This window comes from Bicyclus anynana, chromosome 6 (genome assembly GCF_947172395.1).
Source record: "Bicyclus anynana chromosome 6, ilBicAnyn1.1, whole genome shotgun sequence".
Lineage (NCBI taxonomy): Eukaryota > Metazoa > Arthropoda > Insecta > Lepidoptera > Nymphalidae > Bicyclus > Bicyclus anynana.
In genome coordinates this window covers 17,838,541-17,861,873 of record NC_069088.1, presented here as the reverse complement: position 1 = coordinate 17,861,873, position 23,333 = coordinate 17,838,541, and the positions used below count along the sequence as shown (strand labels likewise).

The 23,333-nt window shown below is 34.7% G+C and overlaps 3 protein-coding genes across 5 annotated transcripts in view; 1 reads left to right on the top strand and 2 right to left on the bottom strand.

Moving 5' to 3' along the window:
* The window catches only part of LOC112050214 (neprilysin-4), a 62,302-nt gene extending 61,799 nt beyond the window's left edge, over positions 1-503 (bottom strand). The window contains exon 1 of one of the 2 annotated variants that reach the window (XM_052882184.1): positions 230-503. In XM_052882184.1, coding sequence (XP_052738144.1) covers positions 230-241 — 12 coding nt within the window. In that variant the 5' untranslated portion in view covers positions 242-503. The remainder of the gene's footprint in view (positions 1-229) is intronic. The other variant, XM_052882186.1, reaches the window with a different exon arrangement.
* Positions 433-21,565, top strand: LOC112050236 (zinc finger matrin-type protein CG9776). Of its 2 annotated transcripts, none has more exons than XM_052882183.1 (16): positions 433-576; positions 4,112-4,289; positions 6,215-6,408; positions 6,717-6,847; positions 8,461-8,592; positions 10,092-10,195; positions 11,069-11,187; positions 12,058-12,198; positions 15,776-15,938; positions 16,830-16,935; positions 17,195-17,266; positions 17,647-17,776; positions 18,459-18,624; positions 19,085-19,212; positions 20,000-20,139; positions 20,926-21,565. In XM_052882183.1, exons 1-16 carry the CDS (start codon positions 448-450, stop codon positions 21,533-21,535), a joined length of 2,643 nt encoding a protein of 880 aa, XP_052738143.1. In that variant the 5' UTR covers positions 433-447; the 3' UTR covers positions 21,536-21,565. The 2 variants fall into 2 exon arrangements, with proteins under 2 accessions (XP_052738143.1, XP_052738142.1); XM_052882182.1 differs by lacking the exon at positions 433-576 and adding an exon at positions 2,945-3,366.
* LOC128198190 (piggyBac transposable element-derived protein 4-like) lies at positions 13,237-15,742 on the bottom strand. Its single transcript, XM_052882187.1, has 2 exons — positions 15,496-15,742; positions 13,237-15,269 (listed from the first exon to the last, which is right to left on the bottom strand). The coding sequence occupies exon 2, from the start codon at positions 15,267-15,269 to the stop codon at positions 13,440-13,442; it is 1,830 nt and encodes a 609-aa protein (XP_052738147.1). The 5' UTR covers positions 15,496-15,742; the 3' UTR covers positions 13,237-13,439.
* Positions 21,566-23,333: the final 1,768 nt, after the last annotated feature.

Below are 23,333 nucleotides of genomic sequence, written 5' to 3'. Positions count from 1 at the left end.
CGCCAAGGTTTTGTTGGTACCTACATAATCTCTAACATTTAAGATAAATACAACCTTGTCTACCTAACAGTTTAAAATATTTTATACAGTCTAAATTCAGTATTAGCATTTAAACCAATAAAACCTCATTTTGCAACCGGTACTTATTATTTTTTAAACAATTAAACAAAAGAGTTGCTTTTTAATTTGACGTCTAAAAATTTAAGCGATATTATATTAAAAAACATACCTTATACTTCATTCTTCAAAATCTGCTTTCAATTTTCAAGACACAATCACTTTATTCTTCAAGTATTATTTTTTAACGGTTTTTTTTATGTTTATATTTTTTAAAAATAGTGTTCGATTAATAAACAATATAGTAGTTTATAAACGCACGCCGGTTTGTCTTTCGCGCCTCGACAACGTCGCCGGCTCGCCGCGCTTGCGTGGTGTGCCTACACGACAATGGCTGCGCCTCGGCCGTCGCAGCGGTTTTGCTTCCCCGCCATAGCGGTGCAACGACCCGTGTTCGCAAACAACTTCCTCCAACTGGAGTGCACAGTGCAGCACGCAGAAATGTACACAAAGTTGAAGGTAAGGTAAGATGACGCGCGATGCGATTCGGATGCTGAAATCGCGATACAGTTGGTTTAACTAATGCTCTTGCGGTTTCATCATTTCGTCTTGAAACATTGTCGATTTCAAGCATCTAGCGTTCGGATAAAATTAGTCTTGTGTTTCGGACAAATTGTAGTAATTTCTTGCAAAATTTGAATACATTTTAGCAACACCCATAATAACGGTAGAAATAATTCTGAAATAGGTAGGTATTCGTATCAACTTTTTGTTTAAGAAGTTATCCAGTTTGCTGACCAAAATTCGGTTACCACGATTCACATAATGATAAATGATATGCACAATATTGTCATTAAGTCCATTAAATATTTATGTCTATAAATACTTTTTACACTTCCTGAACACACAACTCGACATTGTAGATAATATTTAGGTATTATTTGTTTTAATAACGTTCGTTGTTGACCACCACTAACATTGAGTTGACTATAAATTTCCTCTTTTGAGCGGCTCATTTTTCATGCGCTAGTAACACATCTAACTGTATTCAATATCAGATAAGAGATAAAAATACATATCTTAGAAAGAAAACTATAATATTATCTATTTATGAACACTTATATAGGGTAGAGTGGTAGTTGAGTGAGTTTCACCTCTCGGTCATAGCTCCACTAAGATAGGTCTTCTAATTGTGGCTTGTTATGCTTTTACTGACGGGTCAGTCATTTGTCGCTCATCAAAATTGTCCGTAATAATTTATTTCTAATACTTGACATATTTTAAGAGCTACAGTAGTTCATATAAAGGAATTCAAAGATGCATAACATGCCTCATAGGTTGAGCAAGGGTTTTGGGCAAATTGAGCAACTGAGCAAGAAATTCAACATGAATTTGGGGTTCAGTACTTACTATTTTGACAAAGAGCTAAATGGGTACTTGCTATAATTTTATTGGCAGGCGTTATAGATCCTGACTCCTGATATTCACCTGATATCCACATATGTTAGATACCTACTCATAATTCATTACTCTTTTTTAAGAAATAGCAGAAACTCGCGGTTTCACCCGCGTTGTTTCAGTTCCCGTAGGAATAAGGGGATAAAATATAGCATAAAGCACTCGGGGATAGAATAGCTTCCAAACACCGAATGAGTTTTTCAAATCGGTTCACGGGTTCAGTAATTTCGGAGCCTATTAAATTATAACAAACATCGTCGTTATCAATGGTTAGGCCAATAGTCCACCACGCTGGCCCAATGCGGATTGGCAGACTCAGATCACACACGCAGAGAATTAAGAAAATTCTCTGTTATGCAGGTTTCCTCACGATGTTTTTCTTCACCGTTCGAGACACGTGATATGTAATTTCTTGAAATGCACACAACTGAAAAGTTGGAAGTGCATGCCCCGGGCCGGTTTCGAACCCCCACCCTCCCAAATCGGAAGCAAAGGTCATATCCACTGGGCTATTACGGCTTGATGTAACAAACATACAAACAATCTTTTTCCTATAGGTACGTAGTATCTATTAATCTGTGTTTTTCCTATTAATATTAAAGAAGTATAGATAAGTATCTACCTTCTTAAAATTACTGTGCTGAACGAAGTTTGATTTGAATTTTGATTTATTCTCTTTCTCTACGATATATCGGCTCTATTGCCAAACCAAACGGCAAACGTCCTTTGACTATTTAGACTATGGACCTGTTTCGCACCCAAATTCACGAACAAAAAAGTCTGTCGTTTTTTGAGGGGGACGAGGTAGACTCATAGAAAATATTTGACACCATTAAATATAAACTGTATCCTTTAACTACACACAACTATAAACACGACTCGCAATACACACACGCGTAACTTTTACACAGACTAACAAACACATCGCTTAGATTATCCACAGAATATATACACAGAATATTCGATTTCTTGATCGATTTTTGCTGTTCCGTCAAAAGAATCAATTATTTTTAGAAATTGTTTTTATTACTTTGATAAAATTAAGGTAAGAAATACTTACAAATGAAACGTTACTCCATCTTTTACTAAACTACAAGTTTTGGCCGTTTTTTATGCCATTCAACTACACAAACCGGCATTTTTAGGGAGCTCTTTACACGACGAAAACAATTACAACAATGAAACATCGATTCTATAGCAACAGTTTTTATAACGCGTTAGATCATTGATTTTTGATCTTTGCCAGAGGGGTAACGGATATCGAGGCAGGTCCTGATATTATTGGTCGAAGCAAACGTCACAACTCAGAAAGCAAACTAATAACGACTCATAGTTTATCAAGCACGGCAAAAAAAATGTCAATGTCAGTCTCAGCTTTTACTAATCTGTGGTCTCACTTAATTGTCAAAATCAAAGAGTCAAAATCCAATCAGTCAAAATGTGGTCAAAATGGCGTGTGTTTTACGCCGCATTTTGATACAATTTTAATTGTTACCAAAATCAATCAAATCAAGGAGTTCTATATACCAAATATACACAAATATGTCGCGTGATTTTGGCCGCAAAGACTATTATCATCGTGAGGATCGCGGTCGCGACTGGCGTGAGAGTGATTACCGCTACGACAAAGAGCGGTCTTTGGCGAGGAAGCGAAGCCGGAGCCCTCCTCCCCGGGAACTGCTGAAGCGAGCGAGCTCCCCGCGGAAGAGTGACAAGGACGTGCTGGATGAGAACATCCTCAGCGAGATATCCAAGTTGCCGGAGCCCAGCGAGCTGTGGGACAACCAGACCCAGAACAATATGCAGGAAGGCGCGTTCCCGCCGCCGCTTGGAGCGCCGTTTCCGTCTGAAGTATGCCTCAATCTTAGTTAAAATTTGAATGGACGTATTCGAACAAACCATTTGATCTCGTTTGTTTATATTTACGTCATAGAAACTCAACTTTTTGTCAAATCATAGTCAATCAATATGATAGTTAGACTTTGTTTGAAGTGTTTGTTGGTTTGATTGTTAATGACGTCATACATCTTAGAAATGGATGTAAGTTTGTGTAAAGAGGCTTGTCTATTCTAGTCTGTTAAAAAAGTCCTTTGTAGGGTTAGTTGTACTAAGTACCTATGATGAAAACATGATCCTCTAGCAGTAATGTCAACAAAAAATGTGTAAAATCTCATTGAATTTATAAAGTTTATACCATTGTTAAATTTCTCAATAACAAGGTGCTTGGAGAGAATTAACCAAGCTTTTATCGTCACCTAGGGGAATAGAAGTAACAATAATAAAATTAATTAGTAAATTATAATTAATTAACACTGCAAAAAAATCGTGTTGAAATATTTACTTGGTGTTTCTTGCCGGCTCTTCTCAACAGCCATCTAGATTTAACAGAACTGCCATTGTGGAATGTTATAGACATATCAGGACTTCATACTCTATTTATTATTATAATTTCAAATACTATTTCTTTTAATTTCACATATTTTAAGAGTTCTATATTGTGTAATACATATCAATTAACATTTTTATTTATGTATTATTGATTCATAAAATTAATTATTCTTTTTAAAACTAATTAATTTCTATTGTCTGCTTTCAGGGAAGTTATTCGAGCAACTATCAGCCTTCCTACTCTGGAGTGTATGATGACTTTCCCTCAGTGGCCTCTATACCACCGCCACAGTTATCAGACAATATGTCTACATGGAATCAGATGTCCCTGCCTCCGCCACCCACACCACCTGTGTATAACATTGAAGATCAGATTAAGAAAGAAGGTATTTATGAATACAACACAAAAATTACTATTTAATCCTATACTTTATAGTTTTACTAGCAGATGACCTCTGACTTGAATGATGGTCAAATTTATAAAAATATACTACACCCATGACACACTAGGCTCTGCTCAAAGTTTCTATCTCTGTCAAATGATGGACCCAACACTCAGAATGGTATCCCTGGACTGCTAATGTATTCATCTCTGATAGTGATTGGCCTGGCACCCAGATCTGAATACAAGGAGTGCTTAGATGTCTCAAAATCACTGAATTGACTGGTGGATTTTTTTGGAAATGTTTCCATCCAGACAATCATGAACACTATAAAAAAAGAAATCAATATCAAGATATTCCTTCATACATGTGGCAATTGATTAATCAAGAATCTTTTTCAATAGCCATGTTACAAGCTACATTTGAACTCCTTTGATTGTAAATATAATCCAAATCCATTCGAAAACTTGTTCGATCACTTATGCTTCCTTTAGAAGATCAAAATTCCATTGAAAACAAGGATGTGGACACCACAACATTTCAGGTAATAGTACAAAACAAAAATTCTTACTTAAACATAAACATGTATTTTACTTTTTAAATCATTTAAATGCTCAAAACCAAAATCATTTAATTATTAATCAGATTATAAATTTAAGTGAAAAATAAAATATTTATAAGATTTGCATGGTTTGTTGTAAACTAGAATGTAAATAACTAGCAAAGCTTATTTCTAACAACAAAGACATTATGAAGTTGGAAGTGCATGGTAATCTAATCCATAACCAATTCTTACATCAATTCTTCACATGAAAAAGAAACAAAGGACCCCATTGATACTACATTTTTCATGTGCCATCAAGTGTAAGCAGCAAAATATCTTGGAGGAGAAAGGTCACTTTTTAAGCATTATTTTATACTATTTAATAATATAATCAAATATTTTTATAATTGTTATAACATGCAAAATGTAACAGCCAAAGTTTTTATTTAATATATTGTGTTACAATAAAGTTTCTACCAGACATAAGCAATATGTTTTGTTTTTAGAAATGTGATACTCCTTTAGTCTAAATTTTGAATGCTATATTCAGTACTGTCTCAATTAGTAGCAATAATTTGCAGCCTTATCCAAGCCAAGCCATCCTTAAGCCAATCTTAATAATAGCCATATTATGACAGCACATTTTCTTGTATAAAGCAATTTCAGACAATACCCAAAAAGTTTTTGGTTATAACCAAAATTTTCTGTTCTTATTTAATATAATAATTAGACCATTAAGTATTTTTATAATAACTATATCACTCATTAATATTTGCCATACACAAATAGAAATACTACAAGAGATACATAATTACTTGCATGTTACCTACACTTTGCTTGTCTTGTCTGTGTATGCATTATTCTTCAACAAAATGTGCTTTGGACATTAAACTTGCTTTTACTATATACTACAGTACATTTTCTTACAGTACAGTATATACAATATTATGCTTGATTGTGGTTTTATGTGCTTCACATCTTTATATTAAGTTGTCTTTCAGATTTTTATTATGATTAAATATTTTGTTCTGCACATTAATAAGGATGGAAGGCAGTTGTCGTATTGACTGTATTTTACTTTTGTAAAATCTATAACAACTACTGTGATATTTGCGTTTATTTGTTGTGACGAGAGTAACATTATTTCCATGTGCTTATGGGGCAATTATAAAATATACACAGTGGAAATAGCTGAAAATCTTTGTTTTGTTATCTTTTACATTACACAATGATTTTTGGAGCTATTTCTATTTAATTTATAAAGACACAAGTGCATCTTTATTAAATGAGTATTTCTCTTTAAAACAAAGGTAATATAAATGTTACACTCGATCATATTATCTTTAATTCTGAATGTGTTGTCACTCTATGTTTTCCCTCGCAGCCGCTATAGAGACAGAGTTGCGCCACCAAAAAGCTGCTCTGTCCAAACAACGGGAGGATTACATAAAGAAAACGGCCATATTGAAAAAGGAGCTAGACACGTTAAAAGATCAGCGTAACGAGTTACGCGGCGACACGAAGCGTTCACCGAGTCCAGACACCAAACGGTTCTTGAAAGAGAACACTAAACTGCAGGTTTGATTCAATTAATTCAACGAAACAATTTGCCAAAGAACAGGTCTGAATTTCTCCCTTTGCTATTTACGTACCTATCGAAGTTTCACGCTTGGTTGGAGAGATAGAAAATATTGATCATGTCGATATGTGATTCATATTTTCAAATAATGAAATTTTATTTATCATCATGAAATGTGCTAGTTTAGTTGTTTAGTTTTTAAAGCGGAATCCTTTCTTTATACATGGAATAGTTTCTTTAGGCTTCTACACTATTGACAAATGTTTTGATATTAAACACTTGCATCATTTGCTTTGCGTTTGCATAGTTGGAGATCCAAAACAAACTGAAGACCATCAACAATGTCGTAGACATGCTCAATGGGATCATTGGCGAGCAAGCTCCAGACATTGTTGATCGTGATGAAACACCTGAAAGAAGCACCAAACGGAAATCTAGGTATGACTTTTTAAACTAACATACTCAGTTGCTTGATTGTTTATTTAAACATATGTCTTTTGAATACATGCTCGATTTCATTGATCATCACCAAAACATATATACAATTAGGGTATAGTTTATTTTTGTTCATCAATACCAAAAATTCCCATATGAATGTAGAGTGTGTACTCAAGTGAAGACAGCAATACATATTTTCTACGACTCAGTGATATTATATTTAAAAATATAGTTAATTTAAAGCTAACAATGCAAAAAGTTCTATCTCAAATCTGCTTGCTGTTTTTTTTTAATTTTCATGTTTTATTGACTTGAAAAGGCGATTCAATGCAATGGATGGTGGATATACACAATATTTTCATTAACACACAGCATATTTGCTACTAGAGGTTGGTTGCATCAAAAAGGGTTTTATGATGAAAATTAAAAATAATAAAAAAAATGTTTTTTGGTTTTGTAAAAATTTTATTCCAAAGCAGGATTTTTATTAATACGCAGAAATGTACAGCTTTCGCTTATTTGGATAGCGGAATATACTGTTTCTCAAAACAGAACCAAGGATTGTAAGGAGAAAATTTTTGAAGAATCTTCATGTATTTTGACATTTTTAGAAAATTTTATTATATGTTGTAAACGCTTTCATTATAAAATTGCTGTTTTTTTATTGGTCTCCTAAGTTTAAGCTTTGCTAATGAAATGCATTCGTATGTTGGATTACTATGATCAAACGATAACCTCCAAATATGTGTTGTATTTGTATGAAAAATGTCTTTTGTCCATGTATTTTCCTCGCAGAAATATTTTATAACAATAAAATATCTACAAATTTACTTATTATAACTAATGTCATAGTTTTAGTTAAGTGTTAAAAATATACTCCTATATTTATGTCATGTAGTATCTAATTATTATTTAATAAAAATATACAAATTTATGTTATCGTAGTTTTATTACCACAATTTCAGAGTTCTATGAAGACATTCTATTCATTCCGACCAGCATTATTTCACCGACTACAGAAGGTGATACGTATATAAAAGTCGTTATTAAAATGGAATATAAAATATGTTTTTGTAATTCTATTTATTGATTGTTAAGAGTGGTTAATTATTAAACTGACACACTACAGAACGACTGCCCACGTCCATACTTGGACTGGACTTGTCACTACCACATAAATTTTTCATAGAATTGCGGATCAAGACTAAAGATTTTTCTTATATTTCAAACATAATATTTTTCTTATCCTTTGAAATTTAACTATATGTACGCGCTACGTACCATATTTATATTTAATTGCCGCCATCGTTATTGTTTTTTTAATAATCTGTAACCTTGAAACTCAATGAATAAATAATGCAAATTCTAAAATAACTATTATTATCTCCTAGCGAGGGTAGTACAGAATATAGATATAAAATACATATGCCTACTTTATAGTGAGGGTAAAGGGCATTTATATAATCATCTCTAAAACACTAAATTGTTATTATCATACTATTGAACTACACATTTAATTTATTAAAATTAATTGATTTTTTTAACGATTTATTATCATATATGGACCACAAACAAATTAATATTTTTTAATATAAAACATGAACAATTTGCAGGTCCCCGTCGTCCGGCAAGAAGTTCAACTATGTGTACTACGACCCGGAGATGCACTGGTGTCGCGTGTGCAACGATTTCCCTTCCACCGCCAAGGATTACTTGAACCACCTGCATTCGCCGGCGCACCATAAGTCAGTACCCCAACACACATGCTGCTTCCCATTTTTTGACAGTGATTGGGAGTTTAAAGGATTAGAATGCATCAACACTCACCTTCCCTGCCCGAAGCACACACTAAACAATTTATGATGAACAATAATTACAACACAAAACAATATTGCACAAAATCACTAACGCGACTGGCAGAATGACGGTGTCTACGCTGCCTAACAAACAACTGAGCTCAAGTCATCTAATAACTTAAATACTGATACATCCCCTCTACAATAAAATAAATAATGAATGTTATTACCACCTGTGATCGAGGAACTTGTAACTATAGCTCAGTTGACCATGGCAAATAGGTTTAACGCAAGATTAAGCGATATTAATTTATTTGAATTAGCATTCTATCTTTGAACTTACCTCTTTTATATTGGTTAATATTACGGTGATTTGGTATGTTTGTAGTGTGGGATAATAATGCTAATATAATATTATTTAGATTAGCTTAAGAAAACAGCCTTTACTATTATACTTACTTACTTAATACAGGAAGAAAATTTTTTTAGTGCGGATATTTTTATATTTTGTTCATAAACAAAATTTAATGATCACGTATTTTTTCTTTTTTTTTTTAACTCAAAAATAACAAAATTATCGTTAGCTAAAGTTATTTACTTTTGAACAGAATTTTAGGGTCACTCTATTGTGCGTTTATTTTATTTTCGTTTGATACCTAAAGGACGTCACCAGATCACTTTTAAGCTGAATATATCTTGTTTAGTAATAATATGTACATTATTTTGTTATTTTAGAGACATAAATTAAAAAAAAAAATTACATAAAATGTATCGAACTGTTTGTAGATTTATATTCTATTAATGATACAGAACCACGAAAAAAAATATCCGCACTAAAGACCGAATCACCCTGTATATTATTCGTGTAATACGGTAGTTGACTCATATCAAATTTAATATAAACACTAGGTATTCTTAAAAGTTAAAAACTTAATTTAAAAATTATGTATTTCTCCAGATATCAAAAAAGCAGTCGTCCATTATGTGACGTCACGATGTTACTTGATGTCATTAAAGGAATAAACTTCAATTTACAATTTAAACTTAAATTTTTCAAATTGTTACGATGTTAACTAAAAATTTTGTGAAACACAATACTATAGTGTTAACACTAGACACACTATAGTGTTTACGGTTTAGTATAATATAAGTACTCTAAACAGTTCGTTATTTAGCATTATCAAAAATAAATTCCTTCAACTAGCCTGTATACCTTTAATAACAATGATCAAGTACTATACATATAATAATCCTACAAAACACTAAACCTTCCACTAAACCAAACGTTAAGGTTTAGTGTTTACGGGCTTACGTGTCATGAAACAGATAAAATATAGACCATGGCCGATAGTATTTTGGCTCGTATTGTTAAAAAAATATGATATTTTTTTTTAAATGTTTAAAAAACTGTGTCAACTAGCCTATTATGATCACAGTAATGTGTACAGGATGGCGGCGCAGCACATGGAGGCGCCGTGGCACAGCATGACGGGCGTCAACGAAGGCTTCCCCTCCTACCCCTCCGCGCCCACCAAGCGGACGCCGATCAGAGGTAGCTTAGAGCTAAGAAGAAGGCTCAGATTCACTCTGCAGGCGATGGAGGATCCTCTACGTGATCGAATCTTATATAAGGAGATTCTCAGAGGAAAATTACTATATCCCACCCGCATAGTTTCAGTTTCCGTGGGAATATGAAATATAGACTATGACACTCACAATTAACGTGGCTTTATATTGGTAAAATAATTTTCAAAATTGGTTTATAGGATCCAGAAATTACCCTCTACAACCTCACAAGCTTTACCTCTTTATAATTAGTATAGAAGTATAGATATGTACATACTGGTATAATATGATGATAGTAATGCAAATAGGGTAGTTGCCTCGTATCAAATTTAATATAAACAATATTAATTTCATGTAGTACATTGAATAAGGATCCGAAAGCGATATCAGTCAGTACAAGTTAAGGTTTTCTTATAAATCTTAATTTAAATATGACGTATTTAAAATAAAATCCAAACGTCAAAAACGCTGTCGTCCATTTTGTGACGTCACTAACAACCTTGATGCACTAAACGTCGAATTAATTGTTAACAAATATTTGGCCAAACGCTCCATTTGTATGGGATTTATTATAGCGCTGTCATGAAACAGTTGTAATATAGACTGACATGGCCGACAGGCGTTTTACTCGTATTGTAAAAAACATTTAAAAACTAAAATTTTCATGTAATCACGTCTCAAAAAAATATGATTTTCTTTAGTCTAGTAGAACAATAATAAACTATGTATTTAAGACCATTAAAAAAAGTGTCAACTAGCCTATTCCACTGCCTAGAAGAAGTTCTATAGAAGTGACTATGTGTATGAGTGTATGTGATACCACGAAACAAAATAGCATTAACTGTGATGGCTCTACCAGGCCTCCAGTTCTTCGTGCCGTCGACGGCGTGGTACTGCAAGCTGTGCGACCAGTTCATCGGCGACCTGCACTGTGCCTCCGCGCATCTCAAGTCGCTCACACACTCAAAGAACTACATCGTAAGTTGCTCTTTACTTACTGTAGGACATTTACATTGTAAGTTGCTCTTTACTTACTGGTGGACATTTACATTGTAAGTTGCTCTTTACTTATTGGTGGACATTTACATTGTAAGTTGCTCTTTATTTACTGGTGGACATTTACATTGTAAGTTGCTCTTTACTTACTAGTAAATACTCTACGAACTACAACTACATCGTAAGTTGCTCTTTACTTACTAGTGGATACTCTACGAACTACAACTACATCGTAAGTTATCTTTATTTACTAGTAGACACTAAGAAGTACATCAACAAGTACAAGTTGCCACTGACTTACTGGTGGACACTCTAAAAACTAAAAAGTATTATTGATTGCTTATTTACTTATGAGTTTGGATGCCCGCACTTTGACCATCAGAATTCATTTATTGTCATTAATTTTTATGAACGAGTTATATTAAAATTATTATTAGGTGTAAAGTGTCTAGCGATTAGTACCCTCATCTATACTAATATTATAAAGCTGAAGAGTTTATTTGATTGAAGGCGCTAATGATGAGTTCCTTAAAGATAAAAGCGCTTGGAGACCATTGGATCAGCTTCCACCTTCACACAGGAAATAAAACTATAAGAAATTATAATACTGTATGACTTTTTCAAAAGAGCAACTGTTGAGTTTCTTGCCGGTATCTTCTCAGCAGAACCTGCCTTCCGAACCGGTGGTAGAATCTTTACAAATAGTCAACTGACGTGTCAAAAGTGCTTGTAAACTGAGCCTACTTGAAATAAATGAATTTTGATTTTTTGATTTCATCCCCGTATTTCTACTGGGAACCACGTGGGTAAAAACGCACGGCGTCAGCTAGTTTTTAATATGTTTGGTTGTAGAACTTCGTGGAACAGAACCCGCACTGGGAGACGGACTGGATGTCGGACCGGCAGAAGGCCTTCGAGAAGGCGCGCGCCACCAACAAGGTGAAGCTGGAGGACAAGCCGCACTACACCGCGCACACCATCACCTTCAGCAAGGTGAGCCGCGACATGCACCTTTACATAACATGCGGCCCACGACGTTGTTTGGTGAAGACAAATCTACCAGTGCTAAACCGGAATAGAGTAGTTGACTCATATCATATTTAATATCATCATCATCATCAACCCATATTCGGCTCACTGCTGAGTTGAGTCTCCTCTCAGAATGAGAGGGGTTAGGTCAATAGTCCACCACGCTGGCCCAATGCGGATTGGCAGACTGCACACTTGACTTCACGCAGAATTAAGATACTTCTCTGGTATGCAGGTTTCCTCACGATGTTTTTCTTTCACCGCTTGAGACACGTGATATTTAATTTCTTAAAATGCACATACCCTGGGCCGGATTCGAACCGACACCCTCCGGAATTGGAGGCAGAGGTCATATCCACTGGGCTATCACGGCTCTATGTTTAATATAAACAATATTAATTTCATGTAGTACATAAAATAGGGGTCCGCAATATATCGATATCAGTTAATAAAAGTTAAGGATTACTTTTAAAACTCAATTTAAATATCACGTATTTTTTTAATTTTCCAAACGTTACAAACGCTGTCGTCCATTTTGTGACGTCACTAACACCCTTGATGTACTAAACTTTAAACTAATGGTTAACTAATATTTTTGTCAACCGCTCCATTTGTATGGGATTTATTGTAGTGACGTCATGAAACAGTTGAAATATAGACTGTCATGGCCGACAGGCGTTTTGGCTCGTATTGTCACATTATTTAAAAACGAATATTTTCATATTCTATTAGAACGATAATGAACTATTTAAGATTATTTTTTAAAAAAGTGTCTACTATCCTATTGTCGCTAATGAAATATCAGAAAGAATGGCATTTCTGTTTTAGCCGCATTTGGTCAATTTGTCTTACTGAGATATGTCGTGCAGGAGCAGCCTGGTAGGTCCTTAAAGTAGAGAACAGGCCTGTGCACTGATTATAAATATCTTATATTTATCTAAAAAACTAAACTCCTAAAGTATGAGTTACCGGTAAAACTGTACCATACTGTAGAAATAACTTAACTACAGTTACCTTTATTATTTTTAACCCTAGGTAACTAAACTATATTTGTAGATACACAGTAACTAAACTTTCGTCAGATAGACTACGCAATAAAAAACGTAAAAAAAATCAAAAGTATTTATTAATAACAGGAAATGGTTACATGGCACTTAACTTTGGTTTATTAGGAACTGATGTGAAAGACATTTAACCATAAATCACTATTCCGCGCAGCTACTACACATGTCAATATTGTGCGACCCACAAATGGCATTTTTGCATCTCATGCACCGATGTTTTGTCATCCTGCGAGCCTTCGATGGGCATAAATAACATATTTTGCGTACATTGGTCACAGAATGAACAGGAGTTTCAGGTTCTGAAGACTCGCCAATAATATCTTTTATCATGACCTTGATGTCACGCCTCAAAGTCACCGTTTGTAATCGCTCCCGTAGCCAAGGCTCCATCAGTTGATCTCCCATCTTCATGACAAAATCGCGTCGTAGTGTCGGCTTCTTCTTATTTCTTAAGTTGTTTGAGATGTAAATAGCGTAGGCATTGATACTAGCTAGATTTAACATATTATAAAAAATGCATAACGGCCATCTGTTAGTTTTTCGGTTGACACACATATTTGAGCACATTTGATCAACCGTGTCTACGGCACCCTTTGTACTGTTATAAAAGTGAATTATTTCCGGTTTCCCTGTCGTCACTTCAATATTTGGTTGATCGTGAATTGTGGACAGCACAAAAACCACTTTGTTTGACTTAGCTTTATATGAAACTAATGTCTTATCGCCATCGTAACAAAACATCGAAGTTCCAATGGCACGAGACCTAGAATTTTTAAGTTTTCCAGGAATTTCCCGTTTGTTACTTCTCAAAGTCCCCACTAAAGTCAAATTATAAGGTGACTGTAACAGCTCATCAGCCAAAGATACAGACGTGAACCAATTGTCCATCGTTATGTTACGATTGGTGCCGTGTAAAGGAGTTGTTATGTTTTTTATGAAGAATGTAGCCAATGGTTGTTTTTGGGTATCGGTTCCTTTTCCCAGGTACGGAATTGCATTTATTACATATTTACTATTGACATCTGCGGCCATTACAAGTTTTATCCCATATTTGTTTGGTTTATTAGGAATATATATTCTAAATGGGCATCTTCCACGAAAGCCAACCAGTTGTTCATCTACAGTAATATATGATCCAGGCGTATACCATTTTTGAAAGTTATTAATCATATTTTGCCACAGTTCACGTATGTGTGTGAACTTGTCCTCTTTTCTTCTGTCATCTCTTGTTTGCTTTTCGTCAAAACGCAGACATTTTATGAGAAAATTGAATCTTTCTGCACTCATACAGGCTTTAAAAATTGTGCCTGATCTTTGAGTATTGAACAGGATGCGAGTTGGCAAATGATTGCTCTTCATAGCTGCGGCGTTCAATAACAAACCGAGCAAAGCTTTTATTTCTGACAAACTAGTCAATGAAACGGTATAAGATTCATGTTTATATTTATTCCTTTGAGTAAGAATCTCTGCATTGGTAAATGTCACAACTTGTTGCAGCATATCATCAGTTATGAAAAGCCGAAATAAATCTATTGGTTCCTGTAATTCCCTAGCTTCTCCTCTTGGACCTGGTATAAAATGTACGATATTCCGTCTCAAAGTACGAGTAGTGGCTGATCTAGGTACAGACGACCATTTATGTTGGTTTTTTCCATAAAGGAATCGGGAAGTTGATTGAAGAACACGTTGGTTACCTTGGTTTGAGGTTTGAGGAGAATTTGTTTCATAAATATCCCCCAAAGAGTCATCAGAGTCTATAATTTGAGTTCTTTGTCTCTTACTTGGTCGTATGATGCCATCCTCAGGTTCCGAAGATTCATTTGAGAATTCTGAATCGGAAGTGTTAAGATGTATTTCTTCCTCCACGTTATCCTCTGTCTCTGAGGCCGTATCATTTGAACCCTCTTCATCATCTTCCGCTTCTTCTTCGAGCCATTTACTTATCTGCTCTTCTTGTTTTCTCAAATCCATCTAAAAATAAGAAAAGTTGCAAATCATATAATCAAATAAACAGATACAACAAAAAAAGATTTCATAAAATATAAACTTTTCGTAGTTCATTTCACTTATATATAATTATAATAGTATAATATATAATTTAATAGTAAAATACATCAATTGAAATAAAACTTAAAGAAATACTTCATGTAAGTTGTGTATAAATAAGAAAAAAAAAACAAAAACTAATCATACGTACCTTTGCAAAAAAACGTACGTTGTAACTAAACTTTCGTCAACCAGGCAACGATATAGCCGTAGGTCACCTCCTAATTATCGTGTGACGGCAACCGAGTCACTCGATGAACTATTGGCACCAATCAGGAAGGTAAACAAAGAGTGGTGGGTGCGGGGCGCGGGGAAGTAAGTGCACTTGACTTTCTCGGAGAGGGGCGTCGTCGCGTAGACGAATGTTTAGTTATCTAGGGTTAAAAATGTGTACCTTAAATTAAATATGACTCTTCGTCAACGTTCCTTAGGATGGCTTTCACACTAAAAGCAAAATAGAAAGCCCCCCGCCGCCGGTTGAGTCGAAGAAGAAGAAGGAGAAGAAAAAGAAATTTAAGAGAAAGAGAAGCAGTAGCATCAGTTCGAGCAGCAGTAGCAGCGGCTCTTACAGCGAACCGAAGAAGAAGAAGAAAAGTAAGTTTGCTCACTTAACAAATAATATCTAAGTCCAGTTTAAAAAAGCATTATTGAAAAAAAAATGTGTGATTTACTTTGGCAAAAAAGTGTAGAAACGGAACTATTTTTTTTCCCTTTTACAACAATATTCAACTTGTCTGTTATTATAGTCTATGCTTTCAAAAGTTTTGGGATTATTTACGACATTAATAGATTGTGAAATTATCGGCAGTAAACTAATACTATCACATTAATAAGAGATGAGATAAAGATGGCAGAATTTGAAGCCAAAACCAAAGAACAGCTATGATGATAGGTTTGTACTCCTATTTATTTTTGAGTACTACAAATGTCGAGCTCAATATATACATGTTTTTGAAGCTTTTAATAAGTATTTTCGTGATTATTCTGTCGGTTTTGAAGATGTTGTTATGATTATGTTTACGTTATCAATATATGTATTGCCATATTGGCGATAGCCACTATCTACATATGGCCCCTATTAATTTCTACTCCTTTTTGCCAAGCTATAGACATACATGGTGATAGACTTCTTTAGACTAGTTTTTTATTAAGCATCAACGAATCCATTAACTATAAGAAAACCCACCGACTTTCAAAAAGAAAGAGGTTCTACGTTCGGCTTGTGTATGTTTTTTTATGTATATCCAGCTATGTTTGCCCAAGGGATGCAAAAAGATAAAGAGGCAGAACAATTACTAGATGGAAAGGCGATCTGATTGCCTTTGTACATACTGGACCCGATCAGCTATGGAAAGGACATAATGGAAGAGGAAGGGGAAGGCCTTTGCCCAGCAATGGGATGAACTTTGACTATATATTATGTAATTTAGATTGTAAAAGGCTTAAATATCCAGCGATAATTGTTTTTTTTGTATGTTTGTGTAGGCAAGAAGCGCAAGTCGTCCGAGAAGCTGACGGAGTGGATGTCCTCCATACAGATGGAGCGCCTCAACGAGAGCGACAGGAAGCTGCTCGACAACATCAAGTCGCGGTACGTGTGGGGGCACTCAATACAAAGTCGTAGACACGTCCGCGAACACAGAAGGTTTCACCTGAAAACCAGCGCCACAGCTCGCTGTGGCATTGTGCTGAGGTGGATACTTTTTTTGTCCACTGCCAGATTTTTGTATACTCTGTTTGTTTGTTTTATTTTAATACTTGTGTGTAGACAAACAAAAATATATTCTATTATATTCTATTCTATTACATTTTGTAGGGACGTAACCGATCTATAGTATATTGTTCCTCAGGATCCGGCAGGACAAAGAAGAGAAGCGGCACGCAGAAGCTACAGAAGTTATAGATCTCAGCCGAAGTTCCAGGTACTTTGATTTTTAATTTCTTGAACTTTTTTTTTATTCTTTACAAGTTAGCACGTGACTACAATCTCACCTGATGGTAAGTGATGATACTTAAAAGTTTCACAAAACACTTGAATGTATAGATATTTTACTTTTAATTTGTTTTGAATTTTAAAGGATTTACGTAATTATCCTCTTGTATTTGAGCTTTTTTAATTTTTTTTTGTCTCTGACATCGTAACTCTTAAATGCATGGATAGATTAGGACATGCACACTTTTTAAGGTTTTAGCCGTGATAAAACAAAACAAAGAATTGTCGTGCTTAATTCAATTATTGACTGTTTGGGCTTTGTTCAATTAATTTTGTAATTATAATGATCTCCTTACGTTTTAAACACAGAGATCGCGACAATCGCGCTCGAGATCGCAACAGTCGCGGTCGCAGTCGTCCCCGAGAAGAGCGCGGCAGTCGCGCCAGAGAACGTGAAAGTCGACCCAGAGACAGTAGATCTCGAGAAGAGCGAGATAAGGTGAGTACTCTGCTCACTGCTCGTTTTAAACAAAGACATCGCGACAATCGCGCTCGAGATCGCGACTGTCGCGGTCTGTGAGACTGGGTGAGTCAATTTTTGATCATTCTAGTCGTTTTTACTTGACTACCGAATATTTGGTTTTTGAGTATGTATCTTTATAATGTATTTCTCGTTCTTTGGCTTGATGAAGTCTTTATATCGTTTTCATTTTTGGTGTTCATTTTTGGCCTTCGCATTGTTGTTCTTGTTTAATTAATTTATAACTATCATCACTATTTATTTTTATTTTATTTATTAATTGTCATCAATCATTGACCTCTTATAATAAAAGGACGCACAATCATGTAGAATATTTCACTTAAAAACTGGACAATTTTGTTTTAACAGTTTTAGAATTATTGGTAAAGAAAATTTTACTTTGAAGAGGCCTTTAAATATAGTCCAATGTGCAATAAAAACCTAAATTCAGAGCAAATTCGACCTTAAGCATTGAGTTTAAGGTGGAATTTGCAAAAGCAACTGCTTGAATTGAGTGCCAAGAAGTTGTGTTTAGCACCCATTGAGTGAGACGTTTTTTGGTCGCTGATTGTGCATCCACTTTTTAATAGGAGATCGATGTCATCAATTAATAAATATTGTGTATGAAAACATATCAAAATACTTCTATTTCAATTACAAGAGAGAAGAACCAAGAAGGAGGGATGATCGCAAAGATGATAGAAGAGAGGACAGGAGAAAGGAAGACAGGAGAGATGAGGACAGGAGGAATGAGGATAAAGACCGCAGGAGTCCTGTGCAGAGTGAGACGAAGAAAGTGGACAATGTACGCAAAATGCCCTTTATAGGTAATCGCTACTATGATGTCAACCCCTACTTATAATAAAAGTGTTATAATCTACATGTATGTCTGCCTGCTACTTTTTCATAGCTAAACCTCGGAACCTTTATCGGAAATTTTGATTAACTTTGGTACAAACATGAAATTGATCCTGGAGTAGAACATTGACTACTTTTCTGCGAAAATGCCAATATAATTATTAATCTGTACTAATATTATAAAGCTGAAGAGTTTGTTTGTTTGAATAAAAGCGCTAATCTCAGGAACTACTGGTCCGATTTGAAAAATTCTTTGTGTTAGATAGCCCATTTATCGAGGTAGGCTATAGGCTATATATTATCCCCGTATTCCTACGGGAACGGGAACCACGCGGGTGAAACCGCGCGGCGTTAGCTAGTTCATTTATAATATTGTGGTGTATTTTTTTGTCTATTGAAAATTTTATTTTTCATTTTTATTTTGAACAGGAAAAATGCCAGTTTTTAAAAGTTTATCGAAAAACTCTAAATCTGAAGAAACAAAAAAAGAAGAAAAGAGAAAGGAAGACGAAGAAGCCAAGAAAAGACAAGAAATAGACGCGGAGATTCAGAAAAAGGTGAGCAACACTTAAATGTTATTACTTAGCGGATACGATGATTTAGTTAATTTAGTTTTAGGTGTATATTTTGCGCGTTTTAATATTTTAGTTGCGTTATTGTTTGCGGCTATTTTGTGTTTGTTGCAATTGTGTTAAAGTTTTATATATCTATTTGTTCCAATTAAGTTGTTTGTTTATTAATTGCAATTTTGTTTGAGTTGCTTGTCTATTTGTTGCAATACTGATGATGACTAGGTTTGAATATATTGATTTTTATGATACATGCGGGTAAATAAGGTCAATGTCAAATAATTTATACATAAAAAGCAAAAATTGTCTGGATATTTGCAAAATAAATAAGAATATAAAATTTCAAAATCTATTAAAAATCTTTTCTCGTAATTAGATGAAAATTCATACAGTTTCAGCTTCCTTACATTACATTTTAATTATTTTTTTATTTTAAAATTAAAAGATATTAGTAATTTTGTTTGACCACCCATATAAATCTGACCATCATTAAATACCTACGAAGTCATTAGTTCGTACCATTTTGTATGGCGCGTTTTTCAGGGATCCGCGGCAGCGCCGCAAATCTGACCATTTAAATCCCTGTAGCTCCGAAAGTAATGATCGCAGATACCCTGTTACTTTTACAAAATTGCTTTACTATTAGCATACTCCTAATTTGTATACAATTTAAAAAACTGTCATCATCCCTGTTGTGTTTGGTTATTTGTTGCAATAATGTTTGAGTTGCTCGGCTAGTAGGTGCTGTATTTTTATAATGCTTATTTCCAACCAGGTGGCGGAGTTCAAGGAAAAGATAGCGAAGGCTCAGCTGGAGCGGCAGCGCGCGGAGTTGCCGCCGCCGCAGCTGCTGCTGCCGCTGCCGCACTTCCTGCCGCCCGCGCCCGCGCCGCCCGCGCCGCCGCCCGCCCCGCCGTGAGTGCACGTAACTCATAGCTCATTGCACCCTTAGAGCCTGTCCAGATGCCTACGCGCGTTTCCTCACGCGTAGAAAAGTAGAAAAAAAATTAGATTTTTTGTGTATTTTTAACCGACTTCAAAAAAAAGGAGAAGGTTTCTCAATTTGACCGTATATATTACATTATTATGCTGCTCACTTTTTATTTTAAAACGAGAGATGAGGATGTTAAACTAAACTCTTTGCTCCCAATGAGTGCTTTAGAAGTTATAAAAATTTTAATAAGACGCTTTTTGCATAATTTATGAAAGCTTCCAAATTCTAGGAAACAATGATTTACGTCACGCGTTTAAATCACATTCAACTTGAGTCTTGACTAGTTCCGACACAGTGGAGAGACCGGCACGAATATGAATGTGCCTGTCTGTGGTGTGCCTTAATATTTAACAACGTTGCGTTAAAAATGCGCTAACAACGGATTTTGCCATTCATTTTCAAGTTCTCTGAAATATACAATGTGATTATTATCGTGAAGTTGGACTAGTGGTAAATCGCCTCAGAATTGTCTTAATATTAGGTTTTTTTAATATGACCAATATTCCCGTCGCCCTCTAATTAATAGGGAAAGACTGTGTTATTAGTGGGTACGACAATAGACCAACGGGGCGGGGATCGAACCACCACCCCTCGGGGATGAGTTCAACCACTCTTACCGTTAAGCTATTAAGGCTGTTAATTTACTGTTTAAAATGTCGATGCATTAAAACGATTATAAATAAATTTTTAAATATATTTAATTTTAGAGTAAGCACGCCGCAGCCGCCAGCGCCGGCCCTGCCGAAGGATTTTCAAGAAGCTCTGGATATAATCTTCCCCTCCGCTGACCAGCACACGGATATGGGCCAGCAGGACATATTCCCTGGGATGTCAGGCCTAGGACCGCCGGGCTTCCCCGGGATACCGGGGCTGATGAACCCCTTTCCGCAGATGAGCCTTTTGGGCCAACCTCCTCCACACCTGATGATGGGATTCGATATGAACAATCCTTTATTCGGACCCAGACCACAGCTGTACGACACTCACGTGCCCCTGGTACCGAAACCTAGGCCGAACAACAAAAACAAACACAACGGACCCGACAATAGGATCATGCAAAACAAAAATTACAACAACAGAAATAACAACAATGCAAATAATAAAGCAACAAACAAGCCCAACAACACAATAGTGAAGAGTAAACCCGCTAATGCAACTATGCAGGGCACAACAACTACAGCTAACACGAGCAGTGCAACATCAACAACAAATGCAACTAAAACTGCAGTCGCGTCAGCAGCTGACAAAAACAAGGAAGAAATGGATGACCTGGCGATGCTGGGCATTGACGCGTCAGACGTTGGCGCTGGTATATAAAATGATTAATTAAATGTTTTCATATACATACTTACTCGTACTTCATTTAATTTACGTTGCAAAAGACAAATTAACAAAATGTTAGATTCCCAACTTTTTATAAAAATATATTTATAGAAAACATCGATACTTTTTTTTTAAATGTTCTTAAATAGTTCATTATCGTTCTACTAGACTATAATAAAATTTTATTATCCTTTTTGAGACTTGATTACATGAAAATATTAATTTTAAATATGTTTCTGACAATACGAGCCAAAACGCCTGTCGGCCATGACAGTCCATATTTCAACTGTTTCATGACGTCACTACAATATATCCCATACAAATGGAGCGTTTGACAAAAATATTAGTTAACAATTAGTTCGACGTTTAGTACATCAAGTGTGTTAGTTATGTCACAAAATGGGCGACAGCGTTTTTGACGTTTGGAAAATTTGAAAAAATACGTGATATTTAAATTAAGTTTTAAAAACTTTTGTTAATTGATATCAATATATTTCAGACCCTTATTCCATGTACTGCACGAAATTATTGTTGTTTATATTAAATTTGATATGAGTCAACTACCCTATTGGCATCACGAACACTTAAAACATAAATCTTAGTTTTTCAAAAGGGTTTGTGACTCCTGCTTGGGTTCTTCTTGGTAGAGCGAGAGAATATTTTGCCCAAAACTGCAAACTCTAAGATATAAACAGTATACAAAGTTCATTTTGCTACAAGAACATTCTGAATTAACATTATCTTTTTAATTATTTTACAACATGAATAAAAGAAAACATCCTTGGATTTCGACAATTCAACTAGTGCACGTCGTACCATAAGTTGCGAGACTAAAAAAGTTGATACATTAAATCTAAACATATAGGCAATTTATTTACTAACTGTTTTTCAATAGGAACACATATATAATTTTACATTTCAGTAGAAATAAATAAAATAAAAACCCAAGTTTTTGAGTTATATCAAGATGGCGCCCATAGAGCAACTTTGACATGTCAATTGACAGCAAACGTCAAATCGATTACTGCATTGAAAACTTCATCTATCCGCCATTATTACCCATAATATGTTGCATTTCTTGGGAGATAATGAATATTATTTCGAAAGAATTAAAGTAAATTCGTAGATTTGTATAATCAAAATTAGGTAAAAAAAATATCTTCTTAGATACGTTAATTTATCTATAGAATAAATTGATAATGTTATTAAATACTAAAAACTTTTTGTCATTTGAACTCCAACGTTCTTGAATAAGTTTGAATAGATAGACGCTAATTCCGTTTATTCCGAATACTTTTGTCGTATTTTTATTGATTTTTTTTTTGTATTTTTTTTTTAATTTTTTTGTTAATTTTTTTAAGTTTCTTTTTTTTTCTTTAATTTTCGTCATTTATTAACTAATTTTGAATTAACATTTAAAAACAAAACATTGGTCCATTGGTTTTATTTTCTTGAAAATCGGATTAGTAATTTTGTGTCATTATTATGTGAAAAAAATTAAAACAGATACAAGAAATCGGGCATTATTGAAAAAAAAAATAAAAATAAAATTTTAAAAAAATTCAAAAAAAAAATTTAAAAAAGAGGAAAAAAATATATCATACGCGTAGAATAGAGAACCTCCGTTTCTTGAAGTCGGTTAATAAGATATTTAATCAATAAAAATACGACAAAAGTATTCCCGATTACGTTAAAAGTATTCCCAACTTATTAAAAAAAAATCGAGTATAATATTGATCACAACATATTTTTAATTCGGCAGTTTTATATGTCTTGCAGGGCGCACGGGAAT

Bases quoted from the DNA above. Each gene is read 5' to 3' on its own strand.
- LOC128198190 (XM_052882187.1), bottom strand. From the start codon at position 15,269: ATGGATTTGAGAAAACAAGAAGAGCAGATAAGTAAATGGCTCGAAGAA.
- LOC112050236 (XM_052882182.1), top strand. From the start codon at position 3,058: ATGTCGCGTGATTTTGGCCGCAAAGACTATTATCATCGTGAGGATCGC. The intron at 4,290-6,214 runs GTATTTATGAAT...TTTCCCTCGCAG, and splicing joins AGATCAGATTAAGAAAGAAG to CCGCTATAGAGACAGAGTTG. The intron at 18,625-19,084 runs GTAATCGCTACT...TATTTTGAACAG, and splicing joins ACGCAAAATGCCCTTTATAG to GAAAAATGCCAGTTTTTAAA.